This window comes from Scyliorhinus torazame, chromosome 3 (assembly GCF_047496885.1).
Source record: "Scyliorhinus torazame isolate Kashiwa2021f chromosome 3, sScyTor2.1, whole genome shotgun sequence".
Lineage (NCBI taxonomy): Eukaryota > Metazoa > Chordata > Chondrichthyes > Carcharhiniformes > Scyliorhinidae > Scyliorhinus > Scyliorhinus torazame.
The window spans coordinates 76,479,203-76,501,135 of NC_092709.1; the positions used below are offsets into that span (position 1 = coordinate 76,479,203).

Sequence of the window (21,933 nt, forward strand, 5' to 3'; positions counted from 1 at the left end):
CCCCGTCATATGCGCTCTATGAACCACCTTACATTGTATCAGGCTAAGCCTGGCACACGAGGAAAAGGAATTAACCCTACTTAGGGCGTCAGCCCATAGCCCCTCCTCAATCTCCTTCCCCAACTCCTCCTCCAATTTACCCTTCAGCTCCAAAGCCTCCCCCTCTTCTATTATCTCCTGGTATATTGCCGACACCTTGCCCTCCTCGACCCATACGTCCGAAATCACCCTATCTTGAATCCCCTGTGCCGGGAATAGCGGAAATTCCCTCACCTGCCGCCTCACAAATGCCCTCACTTGCATGTACCTGAAAGCGTTTCCCGGGGGTAGCACAAACTTCTCCTCCAGCGCCCCTAAGCTCGCAAACGTCCCGTCAATGAATAGGTCCCCCATTCTTATAACCCCTACCCGATGCCAGCTCTGAAATCCCCCGTCCATCCTTCCTGGGACAAACCGACGGTTGTCTCTGATCGGGGACCCCACCGAGGCTCCCGTCACACCCCTGTGCCGCCTCCACTGCCCCCAGATCTTTAGCGTTGCCGCCACCACCGGTGAGTTTTGAGACTTAATAATAGATTCCAACACTTTCCCAAAGACTGATGTCAGGCCAACAGACCCTGTAATTTCATGTTTTTTTTGTCTCCCTCCTTTCTTGAATAGTGTTTATTCAGGCTTCCTTATAAAAATGGACATTTGGACTACGGGCAGATGATGTATTTACTGTAGAATCATGTCACAGCATGAGTTGATGCTTTGAGGAAATTAGTCATAGTTGTGGGTGAAGCAGCGGAAAGAAAGAAATATCTTTGCCTTGGCTGAACGTTCTTAAAGTTAATTGAAAATGACACCTTTTATTAAAGAACAGTATTACTATGGTTTCAAATCCAACAACCCATTCGGGAATTGATATTTCAGTTAGACTGTATTTAAGGCACTTAAATTGTCCAAATTGTACCTAATAAGTTTACCAAAATGTGTGTCCTCCAATGTCTGCAAAACATTCCACAGTCCATCATAGAATTTATAGTGCAGAGGGAGGCCATTCGCCCCATCTGCACCAGCCCTTGGAAAGAGCACCCTACTTAATCCCACACCTCTACCCTATCGTCGTAACCCCACCTGACCTTTTTGCACACTAAGGGCAATTTAGCATGGCCAATCCACCTAACTTGCCCGTCATTCGGGACTTGTGGGAGGAAACCGGCACACCCGGAGGAAACCCACGCAGACACTGGGAGAATGTGCAGACTCCGCATAGACGGTGACCCAAGCTGGGAATCGAACCTGGCACCCTGGAGCTGTAAAGCAACTGTGCTAACCACATCACCCACATGAACCAGAGTGTCAGAGCTACAGCAAAAGTTTCACTTTGGTTCCTTGGGTAGAATAATACGCCCCAACGTCCTTGCAAGTGGGCTGACTGGTGGTGATGGAGAATGTAAATTGGGCACCATGGTGACAGTGCCATGCCTGCTATTGCAGCGGGAGGTACTGGACGGCCCTCTGATCTGTGGGCCAATTGAAGCTCTTAATGTGGCTAATTAATGGCACATAAGTACCTTCTCGCAAAGGTCTGCCAGCCTGGTCAGGTGAAATGCTGGACTTTGCTTGATGGCTGACTCTATGGCTGCTCTTTGTTGGAGACTGTGCAAAGGGAGCAATGAGCTTAAAATACCTTGAAGGTTTGAAGTTCAAACTTTGGCTAGTAATAATTTGCTAATCTCAGTTGAATTGACAGCAAAATTAGTTTTGAGCTAAGAAGGGAGCAGGAGTAGGCCATTGGCCCCTTGAGCTTGCTCCACCTTTCAGTAAGATCATGGCTGATTTGATTGTGGCCTCAACTCCACATTCTACATACCCCTGATAACTTTTGGATCCTTTGTTAGTCAAGAATCTATCAACCTTTGCCTTGCAAATATTCATTGATCTTGCCTCCACCGCTCTCTGGGGAAGCAAGTTGCAAAGATTCATGACCCTCGGAGAATAAAATCTTCTCATCTGTGCTTAAATTGGAGATCACTTATTTTTAAACTGTGCTCCCTCGTTCTACTTTGTCCCACAAGGGGAAACATCCTGTCATCATCCATCCTGTCAAGCCCCCTCAAGATCAGTAAGATCTCCTCTCATTCTTCTAAATTCCATTGGAATCAGGGAATCAGGCCCAGCCTGTCCAACCTTTTGCTCATAAGACAATCCCCACATCCTAGGTATCATTTGAGTGAACTTTCTCTGAACTGCTTCCAATGCATGCTGGCCAGTTAATTAGCAGGCGACACTTGAGCGGGGTGGAAGCCTCACCCTATGCCAATGAACAGGCCGACAGCCGTAAAATTGGCTTAGGCCAACCTGACCAAGTGGGGGTGGGGATGTCCCCAGTTTTTAAGCCATGGAGCGGGATCACAGCTTGCACGTAAAATTCCTCCTCTTGAGACTAATAAATTCCTTGAAACTGGACAAACAAAGTGTCTGTTTCCAAATCCAAGCTCGAACAGGACTGAATTTCCTAATTTTAGCATGGGTATATCATTGGTCATAAAACCTAATGAATACTTACTTGGGATCGGTTTAAAAAAAAGAGAGAACATTGAAAACTCTACAGAAGTAAACACTCCAAGGTATCCTCCTGATCTCGTAGAATCTGTACAGAAGAAGGCAATTTGACCATTGCACCTGTGGCAATGCTAATACTTCACTGGGCTGCTTACTCTATCTCCTTTCCATGCAATTTCATCATGTAATTTTTGATTTGCCCTTTTGAAATATTTAACCATTTCCCTTTGAAATTATGTTATGCTCTCTGACTCAAGAGGCTCTTGTGGTAAAGGATTTCATGTTGCAATAATTCTCCATGCGATAATGTTTCCTTTACTGCTCTCTAGTTCTTCTAGTGATTGTCTTAAACCTGTCTTATAGGAACATGGGAACAGGAGTAGGCCATTCAAACTGTCGAGCCTGCTCCGCCATTCAATTTGATCAGAGCTGATCATCTACTCCTGCCACTTTTTCATGCTATTCTCCTTCCAATTTGACAATCATTGAAATTAATTTTCACTATTTATTCTCTTGGAATCCTTTTTTAATTTTGAGAAGTTCAATTTGATCCCTCTTAAACTTTATTCTGTCGGTACAAAACTCTGATTTTTCAAACCTTTCTTCATAACTTTAACCTCGTATTGCTGGTATTATTCAGTGCATTGTTGCTGTATCTTTTGCAAGATTCTTCTTTGGATGGCTTCCTCAACTGCATAATAATACTTATTCATGTAAACCCTGTACAACTGAGCTAGCTGTGGTGCCGTGGACCTGCCTCTGGTTGCACTCCCTCGTTCACCCATTACTTACATCAGTATTCAGAACGGAATACTGGCTGGAGAGTGAGAAACACTTTGGGAATTCTTGCATTATCTGCTTATTTTTTCTCAGTTGGTCCCCATTCTCTCTCTCCCTAAACACCCTCTATAAATGTGCTATCTGCAAATCTCCCAAACTCATGGATGTGCCACAGTGACACCAGCTGCTGCTCAAGCCCTGGAACCCAAAGCTCGAGCTGTTGCAGCTGGCAACACTTCCTGCGTGTATAGCTATCCAGGACTCAGGAAATGCCCTGGATTTCCCATATGGTACAGGATATGCATTCCAGGGATTAGAGCTGCCCTGCCATTCCTCTATCTTACATAGATTAACATAGAATTTACAGTGCAGAAGGAGGCCATTTGGCCCATCGAGACTGCACCGGCTCTTGGAAAGAGCACCCTACCCAAGGTCAGCACCTCCACCCGATCCCCATAACCCAGTAACCCCACCCAACACTAAGGGCAATTTTGGACACTAAGGGCAATTTATCATGGCCAATCCACCTAACCTGCACATCTTTGGACTGTGGGAGGAAACCGGAGGAAACCCACGCAGACACGGGGAGGATGTGCAGACTCCGCACAGACAGTGACCCAAGCCGGAATCGAACCTGGGACCCTAGAGCTGTGAAGCAATTGTGCTATCCACAATGCTACCGTACTGCCCATCTATTAGATAGGAACACTTAATAAAACAATCAGCAGCTTCTCACTTTTCCTGTTCTGTAGTTACTGAGGTTCATTGAAATGCATTAATTAACCCTTATAAAAACAAGAACAAAGAACAAAGAAATGTACAGCACAGGAACAGGCCCTTCGGCCCTCCAAGCCCGTGCCGACCATGCTGCCCGACTAAACTACAATCTTCTACACTTCCTGGGTCCGTATCCCTCTATTCCCATCCTATTCATGTATTTGTCAAGATGCCCCTTAAATGTCACTATCGTCCCTGCTTCCACCACCTCCGGTAGCGAGTTCCAGGCACCCACTACCCTCTGCGTAAAAAACTTGCCTCGTACATCTACTCTAAACCTTGCCCCTCTCACCTTAAACCTATGCCCCCTAGTAATTGACCCCTCTACCCTGGGGAAAAGCCTCTGACTATCCACTCTGTCTATGCCCCTCATAATTTTGTATACCTCTATCAGGTCTCCCCTCAACCTCCTTCGTTCCAGTGAGAACAAACCGAGTTTATTCAACCGCTCCTCATAGCTAATGCCCTCCATACCAGGCAACATTCTGGTAAATCTCTTCTGCACCCTCTCTAAAGCCTCCACATCCTTCTGGTAGTGTGGCGACCAGAATTGAACACTATACACCAAGTGTGGCCTAACTAAGGTTCTATGCAGCTGCAACATGACTTGCCAATTCTTATACTCAATGCCCCGGCCAATGAAGGCAAGCATGCCGTATGCCTTCTTGACTACCTTCTCCACCTGTGTTGCCCCTTTCAATGACCTGTGGACCTGTACTCCTAGATCTCTTTGACTTTCAATACTCTTGAGGGTTCTACCATTCACTGTATATTCCCTACCTGCATTAGACCTTCCAAAATGCATTACCTCACATTTGTCCGGATTAAACTCCATCTGCCATCTCTCCGCCCAAGTCTCCAGACAATCTAAATCCTGCTGTATCCTCCGACAGTCCTCATCGCTATCCGCAATTCCACCAACCTTTGTGTCGTCTGCAAACTTACTAATCAGACCAGTTACATTTTCCTCCAAATCATTTATATATACTACAAAGAGCAAAGGTCCCAGCACTGATCCCTGTGGAACACCACTGGTCACAGCCCTCCAATGAGAAAAGCATCCTTCCATTGCTACTCTCTGCCTTCTATGGCCTAGCCAGTTCTGTATCCACCTTGCCAGCTCACCCCTGATCCCGTGTGACTTCACCTTTTGTACTAGTCTACCATGAGGGACCTTGTCAAAGACCTTATGAAAACAATATGAAAATTTTAATTTCTCAGCTCATTAGTTCAATTTCCAAACTTTGGAGAAAGGGAAACAAAGATGAACTTACTCCCCAGCCGATCAATTCAGTGCCTTCCTATGATGACACTGTTTTTTCCCCTCTCTCTCTCTCTCTCTCTTTTCCCTGATCTTGACCTAATTCACAGTGATTGGTACCTGTTTCACACTCCTCCTGGTCTACTTTACAGTGATCTGTATCTGCTTCACACTTCTCCTGGCCTACTTTACAGTGATCTGTGTCTGCTTCACACTGCTCCTGGTCTACTTTACAGTGATCTGCACCTGCTTCACACTCCTCCTGGTCTACTTTACAGTGATCGGTACCTGTTTCACACTGCTCCTGGTCTACTTTACAGTGATCTGTGCCTGATTCACACTCCTGGTCTACTTTACAGTGATCTGCGCCTGCTTCACACTCCTCCTGGTCTACTTTACAGTGATCTGTGCCTGATTCACACTCCTCCTAGTCTACTTTACAGTGATCTGTGCCTGATTCACACTGCTGGTCTACTTTACAGAGATCTGTATCTGCTTCACACTCCTCCTGGTCTACTTTACAGTGATCTGTGCCTGATTCACACTCATCCTGGTCTACTTTACAGTGATCTGTGCCTGCTACACACTCCTCCTGGTCTACTTTACGGTGATCTGCACCTGCTTCACATTCTTCCTGGTCTACTTTACAGTGATCTGCGCCTGCTTCACACTCCTCCTGGTCTACTTTACAGTGATCTGTGCCTGATCACACACATCCTGGTCTACTTTACAGTGATCTGTGCCTGATCACACTCCTCCTGGTCTACAGTGATCTGTATCTGCTTCTCACACCTGGTTTACTATATAGTTTTCAAATATTCAAAGCCTTTTTGCGCAGTAATGAAAAATTATTGACAGAGATGGACTTTTCCATTCCATTGAATGATAATGTGCCAATCCCTTCAAAAGAATTTACGGAACTGTGTATAAAAAAAAAGCTTTATTTCTGATTTAATCAACTATATTAGTTTTGTGTCAAACAATAAGTTGTGGTTTGCTTCTTTCAATTAGGCTCCTGGAGCTAGGATTTGATAGATTTATCAGAGTTGGAAGCATTCGGAAGATTGCCAAACCCATTTTACCATACAGGTAAGCACAACTTCTACAACCTATTTTGACTTGAATGAAGCTGTATTACAGTCGAATCCTTGTGCTATGGATCTGGAATAGATTACAGGACCACAGGTTGATATCAATTCTGACCACTGGTAACATTCAGCTTCTGGTAATAATATGAATTAAACAACAATAAGTAATGTATCTGTCTTAATGAGTGCAAGCTGAAACGCTATGCCAGCAAATCTTTTTTTATTTTAGCTAAACTCGTGTTGCGTACTATCAAATGACTATCAGTAAATAAATGTATAACATGTTGGATAACTTCCAGGTGTTGTATCTGACATTGGCTGGGAAATTCCTTGAAGTTTCACCCACTCTGCCAGTGATACTTCGCCAGAAGTTTGGTATAAATTCTATTGACATGTAATGGCTGTACTCCCAATGAAGTAATGTCTGGGAAGTGGGAGCAGCTCCAAGGAATTTCCTGGCTTATAGTTTTCAGACTTGTGGATCATTTTGAATTTGAGCTGGTAGTTGAGATACTCCAATTTAAATCTTACTTAGTTTATGAAAACTCTACTTCTGCTTTCCCTCGTCCCTCTACCTGTTTTACCAGTATTTGTGACATCCATCATCATTTTGCAGATAGGAAATTGTGTGGAGCATATGGTCTGTTTTGACAGGTACACGATCAAGTTAAGTATATTGATTTATTTGAGAATGAGATTGAATCAATTCTGGAAAACAGGATAAATTATTTTGATACATTAGGAGGAGTTTTAACTCCACTTGTTCAGTGGGAAAGACGTGAAGGAGTAATTAAAAAGGCACGGGTCTATTTCTCATTTGGTTTTGCCCATTCCCCATTTTAACCTGGTTGTCTTAGATGTTGGATTCCTCTTGACTCCAAATCTCAAAAATAAATGTAAATCGGGGTCCCGTGACATTTATTAATAGAATTGTAGAATCCCTATATTGCAGAAGGGGGCCATTCAGCCCATCGAGTCTCTGAATGAGCACCCGACCTAGGTCTGCTACCCCGCCTTATCCCCGTAACCTAACCTACACATCTTTGGACACTAAGGGGGAATTTATCATGGTCAATCCACCTAATCTGCACATTGTTTAGGACTGTGGGAGGAAACCGGAGCACCTGGAGCAGACATGGGGAGAACGTGCAAACTCCACACAGTCACCCAAGGCAGGAATCGAACCTGGGTCCCTGGCGCTGTGAAGCAGCAGTGCTAATCACTGTGCTTTTGTAGCCCTAAGGCATTTTATCTACTCCTGAGATAAACTGTCAGGGAGCCAGTGAGGTCACTGACGTTAAGTGGAAGAAAGCAAATCCTTTGTGGGAACAGAAGGAACTGAAGTGCTCCTCTGGGTCTCACAGACCACTTCTGGGCTCGGCAGGAAACATCTCGGCCTCTTAACCACCAGCTGTGGAACTCTTGGGCCATCCCAACCTTCTCACCCAACTGCGACTTCTCAATCCATACCATTTACACCCACCCGCAATCTAAAATTAACAATCACTTTGACTGGGATGGAATAATTAAGGGAAGCTGTTATGGATTTGTTAAAGGCAAATTATGTTCAACTAACTTGCTTGAGTTTTTTTGATGCAGTAACAGAGATGGTCGATGAGGGTAATGCAGTTGATGTGTCGTATATTGACTTCCTAAAGGTATTTGACAAAGTGCCACATAATAGACTTGTCAGAAAAGTTGAGGCCCAAGTAATAAAAGGGAGAGTGACAGCACAGTTACAAAGTAGGCTGAATAACAGGAAACTGAGATTTATGGTGAATGGTTGTTTTTCAGACTGTAGGAAGATACATATTTCCAGAGGTCACAACTAGGACCACCGTTTTTCTTGATATAATGACCTAGACTTATATGTACATGGCGCAATTTCAAAATTTGCAGATAACACAAAACTTGGAAATCTGATGAACAGTAAGGAGGGCAGTGGTAGACCGTTTTTCTTTTTAAAAAATAATAATTTAGAGGACCCAATTATTATTTTTTTCCAATTAAAGGTTTAATTTAGTGTGGCCAATTCACCTATCCTGCACATCCTTTTGGGTTGAGGGGGTGAGACCCTCGCAGACATGGGGAGAATGTGTAACACACAGACAGTGACCCGGGGTCGGGATCGAACCTGGGTCCTCGGTGCCGTGAGGCAGCAGTGCTAATCATTGCACCACCCTAGAGGAGTGGTAGACTTCAAGAGGACATAGATGGGTTGCAATAATGGACGAGCACCTGGCAGAAGAAATTTTTAAAAATATTTTTTTTAAAGTTTTTATTCTCCATTTTCACATTTTCCTTCAAAGTTTACACCCCACCCACAGACAGTAAACGGTAACAAATACAAAATCAATCCCCTTAACAATAACAACGATCCCATCCTACCACCACCCCCAAACAACGGCCCACCTGTCAATATATGCGTCCAATAAAACAAACCCTCCCACGGTAGAAACAAAAAACAAAGGAGAAAAAAGAAAAAGGGAGTCCGGGACCGCCCATGGTCACCATTAACCTATAGAGTCCACCCCCCCCCCCCCCCCCCCCCCCCCCGCCACACACACACACAACACCATCCAACCTCTGAAAGAGTACCATACATGATACCCAAGAGTTGTAACACACACACACACCCCCCCCCCCCCCCCCAAACTCCTCCATCCACTGTCTCTTGGAAAACTCCTCCCCCCAACCTCGATTCCTTCCCCCCAAATTTCCACCCCAGCTAGACCACTCGGACCCTGTTCTGCCAGGCTCCGATGGCCGCAGCCCCTCCCCCCACCTCACTCCCATTCACTGGCCGGCTTAAACCGGCCAGCGTGGAGGCCCCCCGCCCGGGTCCCTTTCTCCCTTGCCCGGCCCAAGGAAAACCCAGAAATCTCCTTTTAGCACACAAACCCCGCATATCCACCTACACCCGGCATATCCACCTACACCCCAAAGAGCCCTCATTTGAGTGAAAGTCCCATCACTTCCCTTGTCCAAATATATACAACATTGGCTCCTCTAGCCCATACGCCCACATACAGTGAAACAAAAAAAGAAGAAAATACAGTCATGAGGTTACATCGGCACATGGCCATTTCTCAATTTCTCAGTCTCTGCCACAGTCCTTCTTCTGCAAATAAAAGTCCTTGAGCTTGTAAGTCACCCTCAGCTTCCCTGAAATAAAATGCCGCACTGTACCTTGCTAATGTACAGTGCCCTCTTCACCCGGTTGAAGGCAGCCCGCCTCCTCGCCAGCTCCACCGTAAAGTCCTGGTATACACATATACCAGCTCCAGCCCACTGCACCACCCGCTTCTGCTTGGCCCAGCACAGGACCTTCTTCTTCACACTGTGCCTACGGAAGCACAAAGTCACTACCCTTGGCGGCTCACTTGCCTTTGGTACAGGCCTCCACGACCGATGAGCCCGATCCAGTTCATATCAGGAGGGATCCTCCCCCTCCCCCAATAATTTCACCAGCATCGCGGCAAAATACTCAGTCGGCCTCGGTCCCTTCAACTCCTTTGGGCAGCCCCACAATCCTCAAATTCAGGCGCCTGGATCTGTTTTCCAGGTCTTCCATTTTCCTCGCAGATCCTTGTTAATCTCCATCACCTTCCGCATCTCCTTCCCCATCGAGGTAGGTTGATCACCGTGCAGCAATAATGTCTCCTCCACTTCCTTCAGCGCTTCCCCTTGCTCCCGCACCTCCGCCACTGCGCTCGCCACCCGCGCGTCGTCACCGGGAAAATTGCCTCCTCCACTAGCACATCAAAACCTCCCTCATCTCCTTCCTCATTGTCTCCATGTATTTTGTAAACTGCCTTTCGAATTCCGCAGCCATCACCGTAATTATTTCTTCAGCCGTATGCAATGTGGCCTCCCCTGGTACTCCAGCCTCCATTTTCCTTGGTGACCCCGCGGTGAACTTTCCACTCCCCGACGGACCTTCACCTGCTTTTTTTACGGTCGTTTTTTTGCTCACCCTCGACATTTTCCTTTACTGTGCCTCCTCTGTGCCTTCTCCCTGCTTTTGCTGCCTCCGTGGACCCTGGGTCCGGGCTTAAAGCCCCGTAAATGCCGTTCCCGAACGGGAGACCTCCATTGTGCGGCTGCCTCCCGCCCGCCGTCACCGGAAGTTTCGGCAGAAGAAATTTAATGCAGAGAAATGTGAAGTGGTATGTTTTGGTGGGAAGAACTGTGGAAGGTGATATGAACTAAAAGGTACAATTCTAAAATGGGGGCAGCAATAGAAAGACCTCTGGTATATGTTCAAGAAACGTAGGTGGTTGGGAGCAAGGGGTAACTTCATGAGATACTGTCTGTGTGTAGTCATCAGTGTAGTTAAGTGTACTATTGTAGTATTGTAGTGTATCGTAGTCCTTCTTATCGTGTGTTTTCTTTTCAAGTAAATAAATATCCTTTAGAAATTGATCACAAAATGACTGGATTGTTCCTCCCTGGTTCGCATATTTTTCTCACAGTATACCAAATTGAAAATGTACTCCACTAAGAACCAGTGTTCCAAATGACTCTTCTGGGTTTTGGAATAACCTCATATTTAACATCTGCGAAGTTCTTAACAATCCTCTGGATTCAATGGGAGGACAATTGAACAAACACTAATGCAGTTCTTGAAGCCAACTCTACAAGCATTCAGGCAAAACCACTGCAAAATCAACTTCAATGAACTGTATCCCATTTCCTGTTGGCCAAAAAACATCTTTCCTGCCGGGTCCTGTTTTCTCGACTTTCATTCTAGAAGAGGACAAAGAAAACGCTTCAACGATGAGCTGACACTCTCCTTGAAGCACAGCAGCATTGACATTAATGACTTGGCAGAGCTTGCTACCAATTGTTCAAATGATGAACAACTTGCCCATCAAGCTGCATCACGCTTTGATTCACAACATCTTAAAGACGAGGCAGAACTGTGGCAGAGAAGGAAAGAAAAGGAAGCAAATCCTGCACACCGGGCCCCATTATGTGTGACTTCCTACCCCATGTGTCCAAAGATCTTTGGTTGAGAATCGGCCTTGTCATTCACATAAAGACCCATGACCCTGTGTAGACATCATCCTTGAATTGATGGCGGGCCAATGACAATCAACATCCTGAGGGAAAAGGTTGTGACATATGGGGCGGGATTCTCCGACCCCCCGCCGGCTGGGGGGGGGGGGGGCGTAAATCCCGCCCCCGGCCGAATTCTCCGAAGGGTGAAAAGTCGGCGGGGCGTCAAGGAGAATGGCAGGGGCGAGCGTGAGACAATGGACTCTGGGGCTGCCCATATTCTCCCGGCCGGATGGGCCGAAGTCCCGCCGAAGTCACTGGTCACGTCGACGTACATCAGAACACCTTTTTAACGGCGTCAACCAGTGCTGATGGTTGACGCCGTCCAGCGTGGAGGTAGATCACGGCCTATGGGGTGGCCGCAGGAGACGTTATGGCATGGCCGCAGTCTGTGTGTGTGTGGCGGGGTGGGGTGGGGTGGGCTTTGGGGGAGTGGCGGGGAAGGGGGGGGGGGTGAGTGCCGGCCAGGGGGATGGGGAGGGGGGGGGGGTGTGAGTGCCGGGGACGGGGGACGGGGGGTGAGTGCCGGGGAGGGAGGGGGGTGCGAGGGCAAGGGAGTTTGTCTGCCTGGCCAGGCGCCATCCTCCAACAGTCGCGCCCATGCCACCTGGCAGGGGTGAGGGGGGGTACGGGCAATGATGACATGTCGTCCGCACCCCCCCCCCCCCCCCCCCCCCCCCCCCCCCCCCCCCCCGGGCAGGCCGTCATGCTTTCTGACCAGCCAGCGATGTTGGCCGCCATGGCGGCAGCCGCTATTCTCCATGTTGCCCTGGAGGGGGAGGAGGAGCGTGCCAGAGAGGCGGCGCAGGCTGCCGCAGAGGAGCATGCCGCAGAAGGGCAGGCGGCAGCCGCCCAGGCTGGAGGGACACCCGTCCGACAGGACGAGGAGGAGGGGCAGGGGGAGCGCGTAGTGGAGGAGGAACACGAGGAGGGGGGGGGAGGACGTCCCGGCGCCACGGCAACGGAGGCACCCGAGGAGGCCCCGTGTGTACCGGCCCCGGTTGTCGTACAAGGACCTCATGGACCGGGAATGCAGGAGTAGACTCCGGATGAGCCGGGAAACCGTGGCACACATCTGCCACCTGCTGGCACACCTGGCACCGGGGGGACACACCCTCTCCCCGTGTCCGTCAAGGTTACGGTGGCCCTGAACATTTATGCCACGAGGTCATTCCAGACGCCAGGTGTGGACCTGTCCGGCATCTCACAGCCATCGGTGCATCCGGGCAGTGACAGACGCCCTATATGCCATTGCGGACCGCTACATCCGCTTCCCTGTGGACCGGGCCAGTCGGGTGCCCGGGACGTGGGCTTCTCTGCCGTGGCCGGGTTTCCCGTGGTCCAGGGCGCGATCGATAGGATTCACGTCGCCATGCGGACAGCTGCAGATAACAGCTGCAGTTCACCAATAGGAAGGGGACCTATTCCATGAACGTCCAGGTGATCACCGCATGATTATCCTGCACATCTGCGCCCGGTACCCGGGAAGTGTACATGACTCATACGTGTTGTCGCGGTCTTACATCCCCAGCATGTATGAGGGACGCCACCCCCGGCTGAGGGGCTGGTTGCTGGGCAACGGGGGGTTACCCGTTGCGGTCGTGGCTGATTACGCCTATATGGAGGCCACAGAATGACGTGGAGAACAGCTACAATGATGCCCATGCAGCGACAAGGGGTGTGATAGAGAGGTGCATTGGCTTGCTCAAAATGTGTTTCAGGTGCCTGAACCTCTCTGGGGCACCCTCCAGTATCCGTCAGATAGGGTCGGCCGCATCATTGTGGTGTGCTGCATCCTGCGGAACATCGCCCCTCTGCTGGCAGAGGAGGGCGGAGTGGAGGAGCAGCAGGAAGAGGCGCAGTCCTTCCCAGGTGAGGGGGATGGGGGCAGTGGTCAGGGCAGACGGGCTAGACATGGGCGGGTGGCTGTCCACCGTTACCGGCTGGGCCAGCGGGCGCGGGACAGGCTGATAGCCACCCGCTTAACTGACTAGGGGGCGTGGGAATCGGCGAGTATGGCCACATACTGCACACCATGGCAACACCCCCCCCCAACCACCCCACCCGCATGCACACCACCCTTCCATTGCAGATCCACCTGCGGCACGAAGGCTGGGCTCTCACGGGCGCCGGTGGAAGCGTGTCTATTGCAGGCCATGGAGCATGATGACAACCCGCTTTGCAATGAGCTCCTGGCTCCACATCGTTGGACGATGTCCGACCCATGGCCACCGTACCAGCATCCACCCGGACCATCCCTGCATGCGGCTGTGACACTGCAGCGCACGGTCCCGTCCTCTGCCCGGGAGGATGATGAGGGCGGCCCAGGGGGAAGGGGGCTGACTCACCTGAGGCCGACGTAAGACCACCCCTCACACACACACTGGCGTTCAACGTGCATGACACCCCCGCACGCTTTGGACAGAGCACAAAGGCAGCATCTGTAGGTGTTAAAGAGATTTTAATAACAAACAGTGCATACACATCCACTAGCCCCTAAAACTCGTCTCTGCCCTGCACCCGTATCAACTTACTCAGTGTCGAATAGTTTGGCCTTATGAGCCCTTTGACTACGCCTAGGTGGTTCCCCAGACGGTACAGCAGAATTGGAGGTGGACTCCTGCGATTTCTGCCCTCTGACTCGGGATCCCTTTGGTGGCCGTTTCCTGTGGCGTCCTGGCCTAGATGGCGGCGGCCCGGGCGACTGGGATGGCGAGCTGCCAGCCTGTCTTGCCCGTTGCCCACCCGATGCACCTGGGACGGAAGTGGGGGGGGGGGGGGTCCAAGGTGCTGCGGTGTTCCTGGACCTCCCTTACAGAGGGCCCAGGGATGGGCGCCAGCAACTCCTCCTCCCTCGGGGTGCCCAATGGCCCCCAGGCCTCTACATGGGTCGGGGGTGCGAACGGACCGGCCATCCGACGCCCCTCCGACACCTGGCGCTGCTAGTCCTGGAGGCCCGTGCTAGTATCGACAAGGGTCTGCAGGTTTGCAGCCATGGAGCTCAGGGAGTTGGCCATCCGTGTCTGTGACTGCGACGCCGGCTAGCATATGGGCAATGGCGCCGATGCCCTCAGCGATGGCCTGCTGAGACTGGGCCATGGCCTGCAGGGATTGGGCCATTGCCTGCTGACACTGGTCCATGGCCTGCTGAGACAGGGCCACGGCATTGAGCGCCTCTGCCATCTGGCGCTGGCTCTGGCTCATGGCCTCCTGTGAGAGGGCAGCCATGTCCTGGGCCACAGACGCCACCTGCACGGAAAGCCCCAGGCCTCGCATACTGCTCCCCATGTCTGACACCGTCGCACCCATTACCTCCACCGCGGACGCCACCCGTGCGGTGTCGGCCTGGGTGGCACGCATGACTGGCACCACTCCCAGCTCATGGACGCGGGTGCACTCCTCCACCTGCGACTGCAGCCGCTGCAAGCCGACCGTCACCCTCTTCGCTCGTCCCAGGTTAGGTGGTTGCATCGGGGCTATGGGTGGGTGTGGTAACTCCAGGAACCCGGAATCCATCTGGGCGGCAGATGTTCGCTTGCGCCAAGATGCCCTCCAACCTCCTGACCCCTCTGCTGCTCCTACCTCCGCCTGCTGTACCGGGACGGCTGTGTTGTGCGCACCAGTGAGTGTACCAGACGCCTCATCACTAAAGTGCCCAACCGAGGTGAGTGTCTCTGCGATGGTGGAGGGTGTTGGAGACAGCAGTGGCGTTGTGTCGTGCGCATCGTCCCACTCTGAGTCCATGGTACTTTGAGATGGCGGTTCGTCTCCACCCATCCACTCTCTGTCACTGTCCTGTATTTTGGTCTCCTGGGAAGGGGTCTCCTGGGTAGGCGTGTCCTGGGTCGGAGTCTCCTGGGTCGGGGTCTCCTGGGTCGGGGTGTCCTGGGTAGGGCTGTCCTGGGTAGTGGTTTCGTGGCTCGGCTGCGACGGGGGCCTGTGGCTGCCCCCTCGTCGCTGGGTGGCACATGCCTGCGTCGCCACACCCGCACGAGACAGGGACGTCGTCTCCCTGTTGTTCCAGGCCTCTCTGTCTCCCGTGGTCGCCGTGGGGCATCCTGTGGAAGTCGCGTGCCAGAGGGTCTGGGTCTCTCCGTATCCCGTGGTCGCCCTGGGGCATCCTGCGGGCGTCGCGTGCCAGAGGGTCCGGGTCTCTCCGTATCCTGTGGTCGCCCTGGGGCATCCTGTGTGCGTCACCTGCCAGAGGGTCCGGGTCTCTCCGTATCCCGTGGTCGCCCTGGGGCATCCTGCGGGCGTCACGTGCCAGAGAGTCCGGGTATCTCCATATCCCGTGGTTGCCCTGGGGCATCCTGTGGGCGGTCGGCATCTGCGGGGATGGATGCCTCGACGTTTGCTCCTGCAATACACAGTGAAACATGAATGATTAGACACGCAGGTGGTGATCAGGTGATATGGGGGAGGGGGGATATGGGGACGGGCTGTCGGTAGCTCACTTGCTGATGGGCGCCCGACCTCTGCATCTGCAGCCTCCCGGTCCGCCAGCCAGCTCCAGGGCCCTTTCCTCATGTACGGTGAGTGGCCTCTCATCAGCTGGGCCCCCTCCAGTCCTCTCATGCTCCCTATTGTTGTGTGCGCGCTTCTCGTGCGGGGGGCGGGTGGGTGGCAGGAGTAATGGGCAACAGTGTTAGACAGGTATATGAATGCACGCCATTGGTTGCGCGTATAGTGCAGAGGTTAGGGTTAGGGTTGGTTTCACCTGGGGGTGTGCCACACATCGGGCAGGGAGGGGGGCGGATTCACCCTGGCTGCCCTGACAAGGTTGTTCACCTTCTTGTGGCACTGGGTGTCTGCCCGTGGTGTCAGAGCCACAGCGCTGACGGCCTCTGCCACCTCCCTTCACAGACGTCGGCTGAGGCATGGGGCGACCCTGCGACCGTGTCTGGGGTACAGGGACTCCCTCCTCTCCTCCAATGCGTCCAGGAGCGCCTCGATGTCGCGGTCCTGGAACCTCGGGGCTGAACGGGCGGGCGGCCATCTTGTCAGGTCTTCCGGGGTGGGGGGGGCGCGTCTTTTGAGCCATCACGCCGTGCGGCATCAATGGCGCCGCACAGCGTCACCGTCCACGTCGGGTGACGCCATCGCAAATGGTGTTTGGGGGGGGGGGCCAGATGCCGGAGTGATCCGCCGTTTTTGGCGCCGGGTCCCGGACATCGCGCCAGTTTTCGGAGAATCCCGCCCATGGTCACCATTAACGGTATGGTGACACAGTGGTTTGCACTGCTGCCTTACATTGCCAGGGACCCGGGTTCGATTCCGGCCTTGGGTGACTGTCTTTGTGTGGAGCTAGCACTTTCTCCCCGTGTCTACATGGGTTTCTTCCAGGTGCTCCGGCTTCCACCCACAGTCCAGAGATGTGCAGGTTAGGTGGATTGGCCATGATCAATGTGCGGATTTACAGGGATAAGGCCCAGGTCTGGTGCTCTTTCGGAGGGTTGCTGCAGACTCGATGGGCTGAATGGCCTCCTGCACTGTAGGGATTCTATGGAAATTTAACTGGACCGGTCACATAAATAATGTGGCTGCAAGGACAGGTCAAAAGTTGAGTAATCTGCAGTGATTGACTCACCTCCTTCTCCGCAGTTCACCATGTGTAAAGCGCAAGTCAGGAGTTTGATGGAATACTCTCCACTTACCTGGATGAGTGCAGCTCCAATAATACCAAAGAACCTTATGCAGGACAAAGCAACATTTTTGAGCAGCATCCTGTCCACACCTTAAACAATTGTTCCCTCCACCTCTGGTGCACCATAGCTGCAGTGTGTACTTTGTGCCATCCACAAGATACACTGCAGCAATTGCCAAAGCTTCTGTGACAGCACCTTCCAAACCCGCAAACTCTGCCGCTTAGAAAGACAAGGGCAGAAGGTGCAGGCAAACACCACCACCTGCAAATTACACATTATCCTGATGTGGAACTACATCACTGTTTGTTCATTATCACTGGGTTAAAATCTTGGAGTAGCCTCCCAAACAACATTGCGGAAATAACCTCACCAACAAACTGCAACAGTTGAAGGACGGGGCTCAGCACCACCTTCTCGAGGGTTGCTTAGCATGGTGGAACAACACATTTTTCTTTAAAAAAAATTTTTATAAATGTTTTTTATTGGCTTTTTGAACACAGTATATTTACAGTTATGTACACAGATTGAAATATGTATTAAAACAAAAACTGGTAGGATATTGTACACCAGCTCAAAAACAGCAACTCTGTACAGTTAGCAATATTACGTTTAACAAATAAGTAGGCACATGTTTGTGGGGGGGAACTGGGGAGGTATATATACATTTGGGTGCCGGCTATTCTTCTGCTTGTTCGTTGGCCACAAACAGGTCCCGGAATACTTGGGTGAATGGCCTGGTGCAACAATACATGTTGCCATTGTCAAATCGGCCAAAGCTCCTGAGTCAATCAAAAAAATTATCTTTCTTGAATGTTTAACTCAAGGGATTGGCAAAAGAAGCAGCGGCAACATGAGGAAAACCTTTTTAAGCAGAGACTGGTTGGAATCCGGAATGCACTCCCTGAGAGTGTGGTGGAGGCAGATTCAATTGAAGCCTTCAAAAGGGAATTGAATAATTATCTAGAGAAAAGAAATTGCATGGCTACAGGGAAAAGGTAGAGTAATGGGACTAGTGGCATTGCTGTTGCAGAGAGCCAGCATGGATACGACCCGTCAAATGGCTTGCTTCTATGCTACAACCATTATCTGATTCTATAATATGTAACACTCATGATTATACTGGACAGTCAAGTTCTGTGAGTCTCCTCACAGAAACATTTCTACTAATTTAGCAAGCATTTTGCAAATTCATTTTTTTTTAAACCATAATTTAGTTTCCTTCCTCTTTGTAGCATGCACCTTCTCTGGTTGAAAATTGTTAGAGATTGCTCCCATAGTCTTGTCAGTAGCATGCTACAGCCAATTCAGCCATAATTGGGCTTTAGGAGTAGGTACATTTCCATTTTCATTCCCTGTGTGTGTGGACTGACCCATCTCTGTTCGGTTGAGGTCAGTATTGAGAAATCTTTGTTATTATGGGTTTCTTGTATGGACATTTTAAGCATTTATGTTTTTTTTAAGTTTACATGCAGGTAGTGACAGTGAAGAGCTGCGAGAGCTGCAAGCACTCCTGAAAGACGATCTGACACTCGTAGAAAAGATGCATGTGAGAAAGAGTATTGAGCAACACAAACTGGGCAGGAACAGAACTGTATTCAAGGAGGTGAGAGTTGTGTTTTAGCAAATAATATTTATTTAAATTAACTTCTTCCGGCAGATCAGGCCTTCATGAATGTGGAGCACAAAGTTTGTTTGCTGAACTCACACTCAAAGTAAACTTGCTCTGTAATCTGGCTTTGTGAATTATTTTTCCTGATGCACTATATTAAGACATTTTTACAAAATGCCAAATTTACGCACAAAGATGCTTTTACTTTGACATACTGTTGCCAATGTGTTAAACTGCACCTATCAACCACAATAACCGATACTTAACTTCAGGCGACCGGCACTGTGCAAGTGGATAAGGCCTTTATCTTGATCACGTGGCTGGGTTGAAGAAGTGGCCCTGTCTGCTGGGCTCAATCGTCAGGTAGCAATCGTTGGTCTTGAACTTGGCTGTCTGGTCGTCATGCTGCAGTTGGGCTGGCACAGGCCAGATTCAAAAGAGGCTGGCTTAGGCCGGGTCCAAAAGAGGCTGAACACATGGCTGTGTCCCCTTTTATCCCTCTGGGATTTTGCTCTTTGGGGCGGTCCTTAATCTTGGACCCAATAATTCGAGAGGCTTCGATCACTGCCTTCGATTTCGGCCAATAAAGGGGCGGGTGCCTTGGTAGCTGGGTGGGTCCTTAGCGGTCATTGACTTTGGCAGTTGGGCTCTCTAAGTAAAGGGAGTGGCGCCGATCAGTCTGTGGCTGTATCGGTTTCTTGAGTGCAATCCTATTGTTCTGGGGAAATGGGCCATTAGAATGCAAACGATCGGGGGTTTCGATCAGGTCTAGCTACCTGAGTTGCAAATACACAAGCTCAGTATCTGGCTGCGTCCTGGGTTGGTCATAATTCCCATGGTCCTTTGCAGGTGGCCAACTCAGATGGCTACAATACTGTCAGTGGAAGTGGGGGAATTCATCATTATCGTAGAATCATTGAATCCCTACAGTGCAGAAGGAGGCCATTCGGCCCATCGGGTCCGCACCGACCGTCTGGAAGAGCACTCCACTCAAATCCACTTACCTGCCCTATCCCAATAATCCTTTAACACATCCCTGGACACTAAGAGGCAATTTAGCATGGCCAATCCACCTAACCTGCACATCTTTGGACATTGGGGGGATATCGGAGCAGACATCCGAAAAACATAAAGAAGAGAAAAACTTTGTTACACCAAAGGTGGCGATGGAAGGGTGCCATATATCGACAGCAGCCATCGAAGGAACTGAAACAACATCAAAAGAAGATCGCCATGTGCTCTCATAGAATTTCATAGAACTTACAGTGCAGAAGGAGGCCATTCAGCCCATCAAGTCTGCACCGGCTCTTGGAAAGAGCACCCTACCCAAGGTCCACACCTCCACCCTATCCCCATCACACAGTAACCCCACCCAACACTAAGGGCAATTTTGGACACCTTACCTGCACATCTTTGGACTGTGGGAGGAAACCGGAGCATCCGGAGGAAACCCACGCACACACGGGGAGGATGTGCAGACTCTGCACAGACAGTGACCCAAGCTGGAATCGAACCTGGGACCCTGGAGCTGTGAAGCAATTGTGCTATCCACAATGCTACCGTGCTGTTCTGGAACAGTACAGGGGAAACTGTGAGTAGCAAGTACCCTACAACAATAGTTTGCAGCTCAGGTGTTCCAAAACACAGAAGGAATCAAGCTGAGCCCTGGGTACATTTTTTGAAAAAAGCGCCACCGTGCCGCCCAGAAGCCCTTTCCATCGTCAAAATGGCAGGAATGTTTGACGCTGTGGGACCATATGATGAGGACACCGAGCGGTGGAGCTGAAATACTGAAAGACTTGAATATTTTGTTCAAGCAAATAAAATTGTGACAGATACTGTAGTCCCAACTTTCTTGAGTAGAATTGAGTGTTTGTTTGTGTGTGTAAGGGAGGGGGGGGGGAGGAACCATTCAACCTCCAAGCCTGGTGCGGCCACAAAATTCAGGCTCGAAAACCTACAATGAGATTGCTGTAATTTCAAAGATGCCTTGAGTGAAACCATTAGACAGATTTGTGTGTGGGTTAAGAGCGAAGCTATCCAAAAAAGGCTGTTTAATAGAAAGCAACTTAAATCTAAAGGAGACTTTAGAAGTCGCGACCTCTATGGAATTAGCAACCGAGGAAGCCCAACAAATAGATTTGAGCACAAGAATCTATAAAATGCCGGCTGAGACCCAAACACAGGCACGGGTTTGAAGTGACCATTGATGTGCAAAAACCGGGCATGTGGTAGCAGACCGCTGATGCAAAATACAAGAATCGTGGTAAAAAGGGGCACATCAAACATGCATCACATCAAACATGTTGTGTCAAAACAGGAAATGAGTGGATTAATGCAAGAAGGCTTCGTACATGCTAAAGACGCACTCCTAAAGTCAGAAGTCCTGACACACTTTGATCTGAAGTTACCCTTGCAGTTTAGAAAAAATATGGGAAATCAAATTGAGGAATACAAGATGATAAAAGGTATGGATAAAGTAGATGTGGAGCGGATGCTTCCTCTTGTGGGACATTCTAGAATGAAAGGTCATAAGAGGAAGCACATTTAAAACGGAGTTGAGGATGAACTACTTCTTCCAAAGGGTTGTGAATCTGTGGAATGTGTTACCCCAGAGAGCAGTGGATGCTGTGACAGTGAGTAAATTTAAGGAGCAGTTAGACAGATTTTAATTGGTAATGCGTTGTAGGGTTATGGGGAACGGGCAGGTCACTGGAGTTAAGGCCATGATGAGATCAGCCATGATAGAATAGTAGAGCAGAATTGATGGGCCAAATGGCCTAATACTACTCCTATATCTTACGAACTTACGGCTTGCGATGCATCATCATATGGGGGTGGAAGCAGTGGTTTCTCACATAATAGCAATGGTGAAGAGAATCGGATAGAGTTTGCATCAAGATCCTTGAACAAAGCGGAAATTAACTGTACAGATAGAGAAAGAAGCTCCAGGCATCATTTTAGGAATAAAACATTTTTACCAATACTTACATAAAATAAAATGTACTTTATTGACTGATCATCGATCACTAGCAACGATACTTGAGCCGCACACTGTTATTCCATCTCTAGCAGCGAACTGGTGCAGAGTTGGGCATTGCTGTTGTCAGCATATACATACACGATAAAATGTCATCAATCAGTGCTCCGTGGGAATGCTGA

General features: G+C 49.8%; 1 protein-coding gene across 2 annotated transcripts in view; it reads left to right on the forward strand.

Moving 5' to 3' along the window:
- Nucleotides 1-21,933, forward strand: part of LOC140408523 (5'-3' DNA helicase ZGRF1-like) — a 139,440-nt gene that overhangs the window by 65,381 nt on the left and 52,126 nt on the right. For both annotated transcript variants that reach the window (XM_072495876.1, XM_072495877.1), the window contains 2 exons: nt 6,380-6,457; nt 18,624-18,765. In XM_072495876.1, the coding sequence (XP_072351977.1) occupies nt 6,380-6,457; nt 18,624-18,765 (220 nt within the window). The remainder of the gene's footprint in view (nt 1-6,379; nt 6,458-18,623; nt 18,766-21,933) is intronic.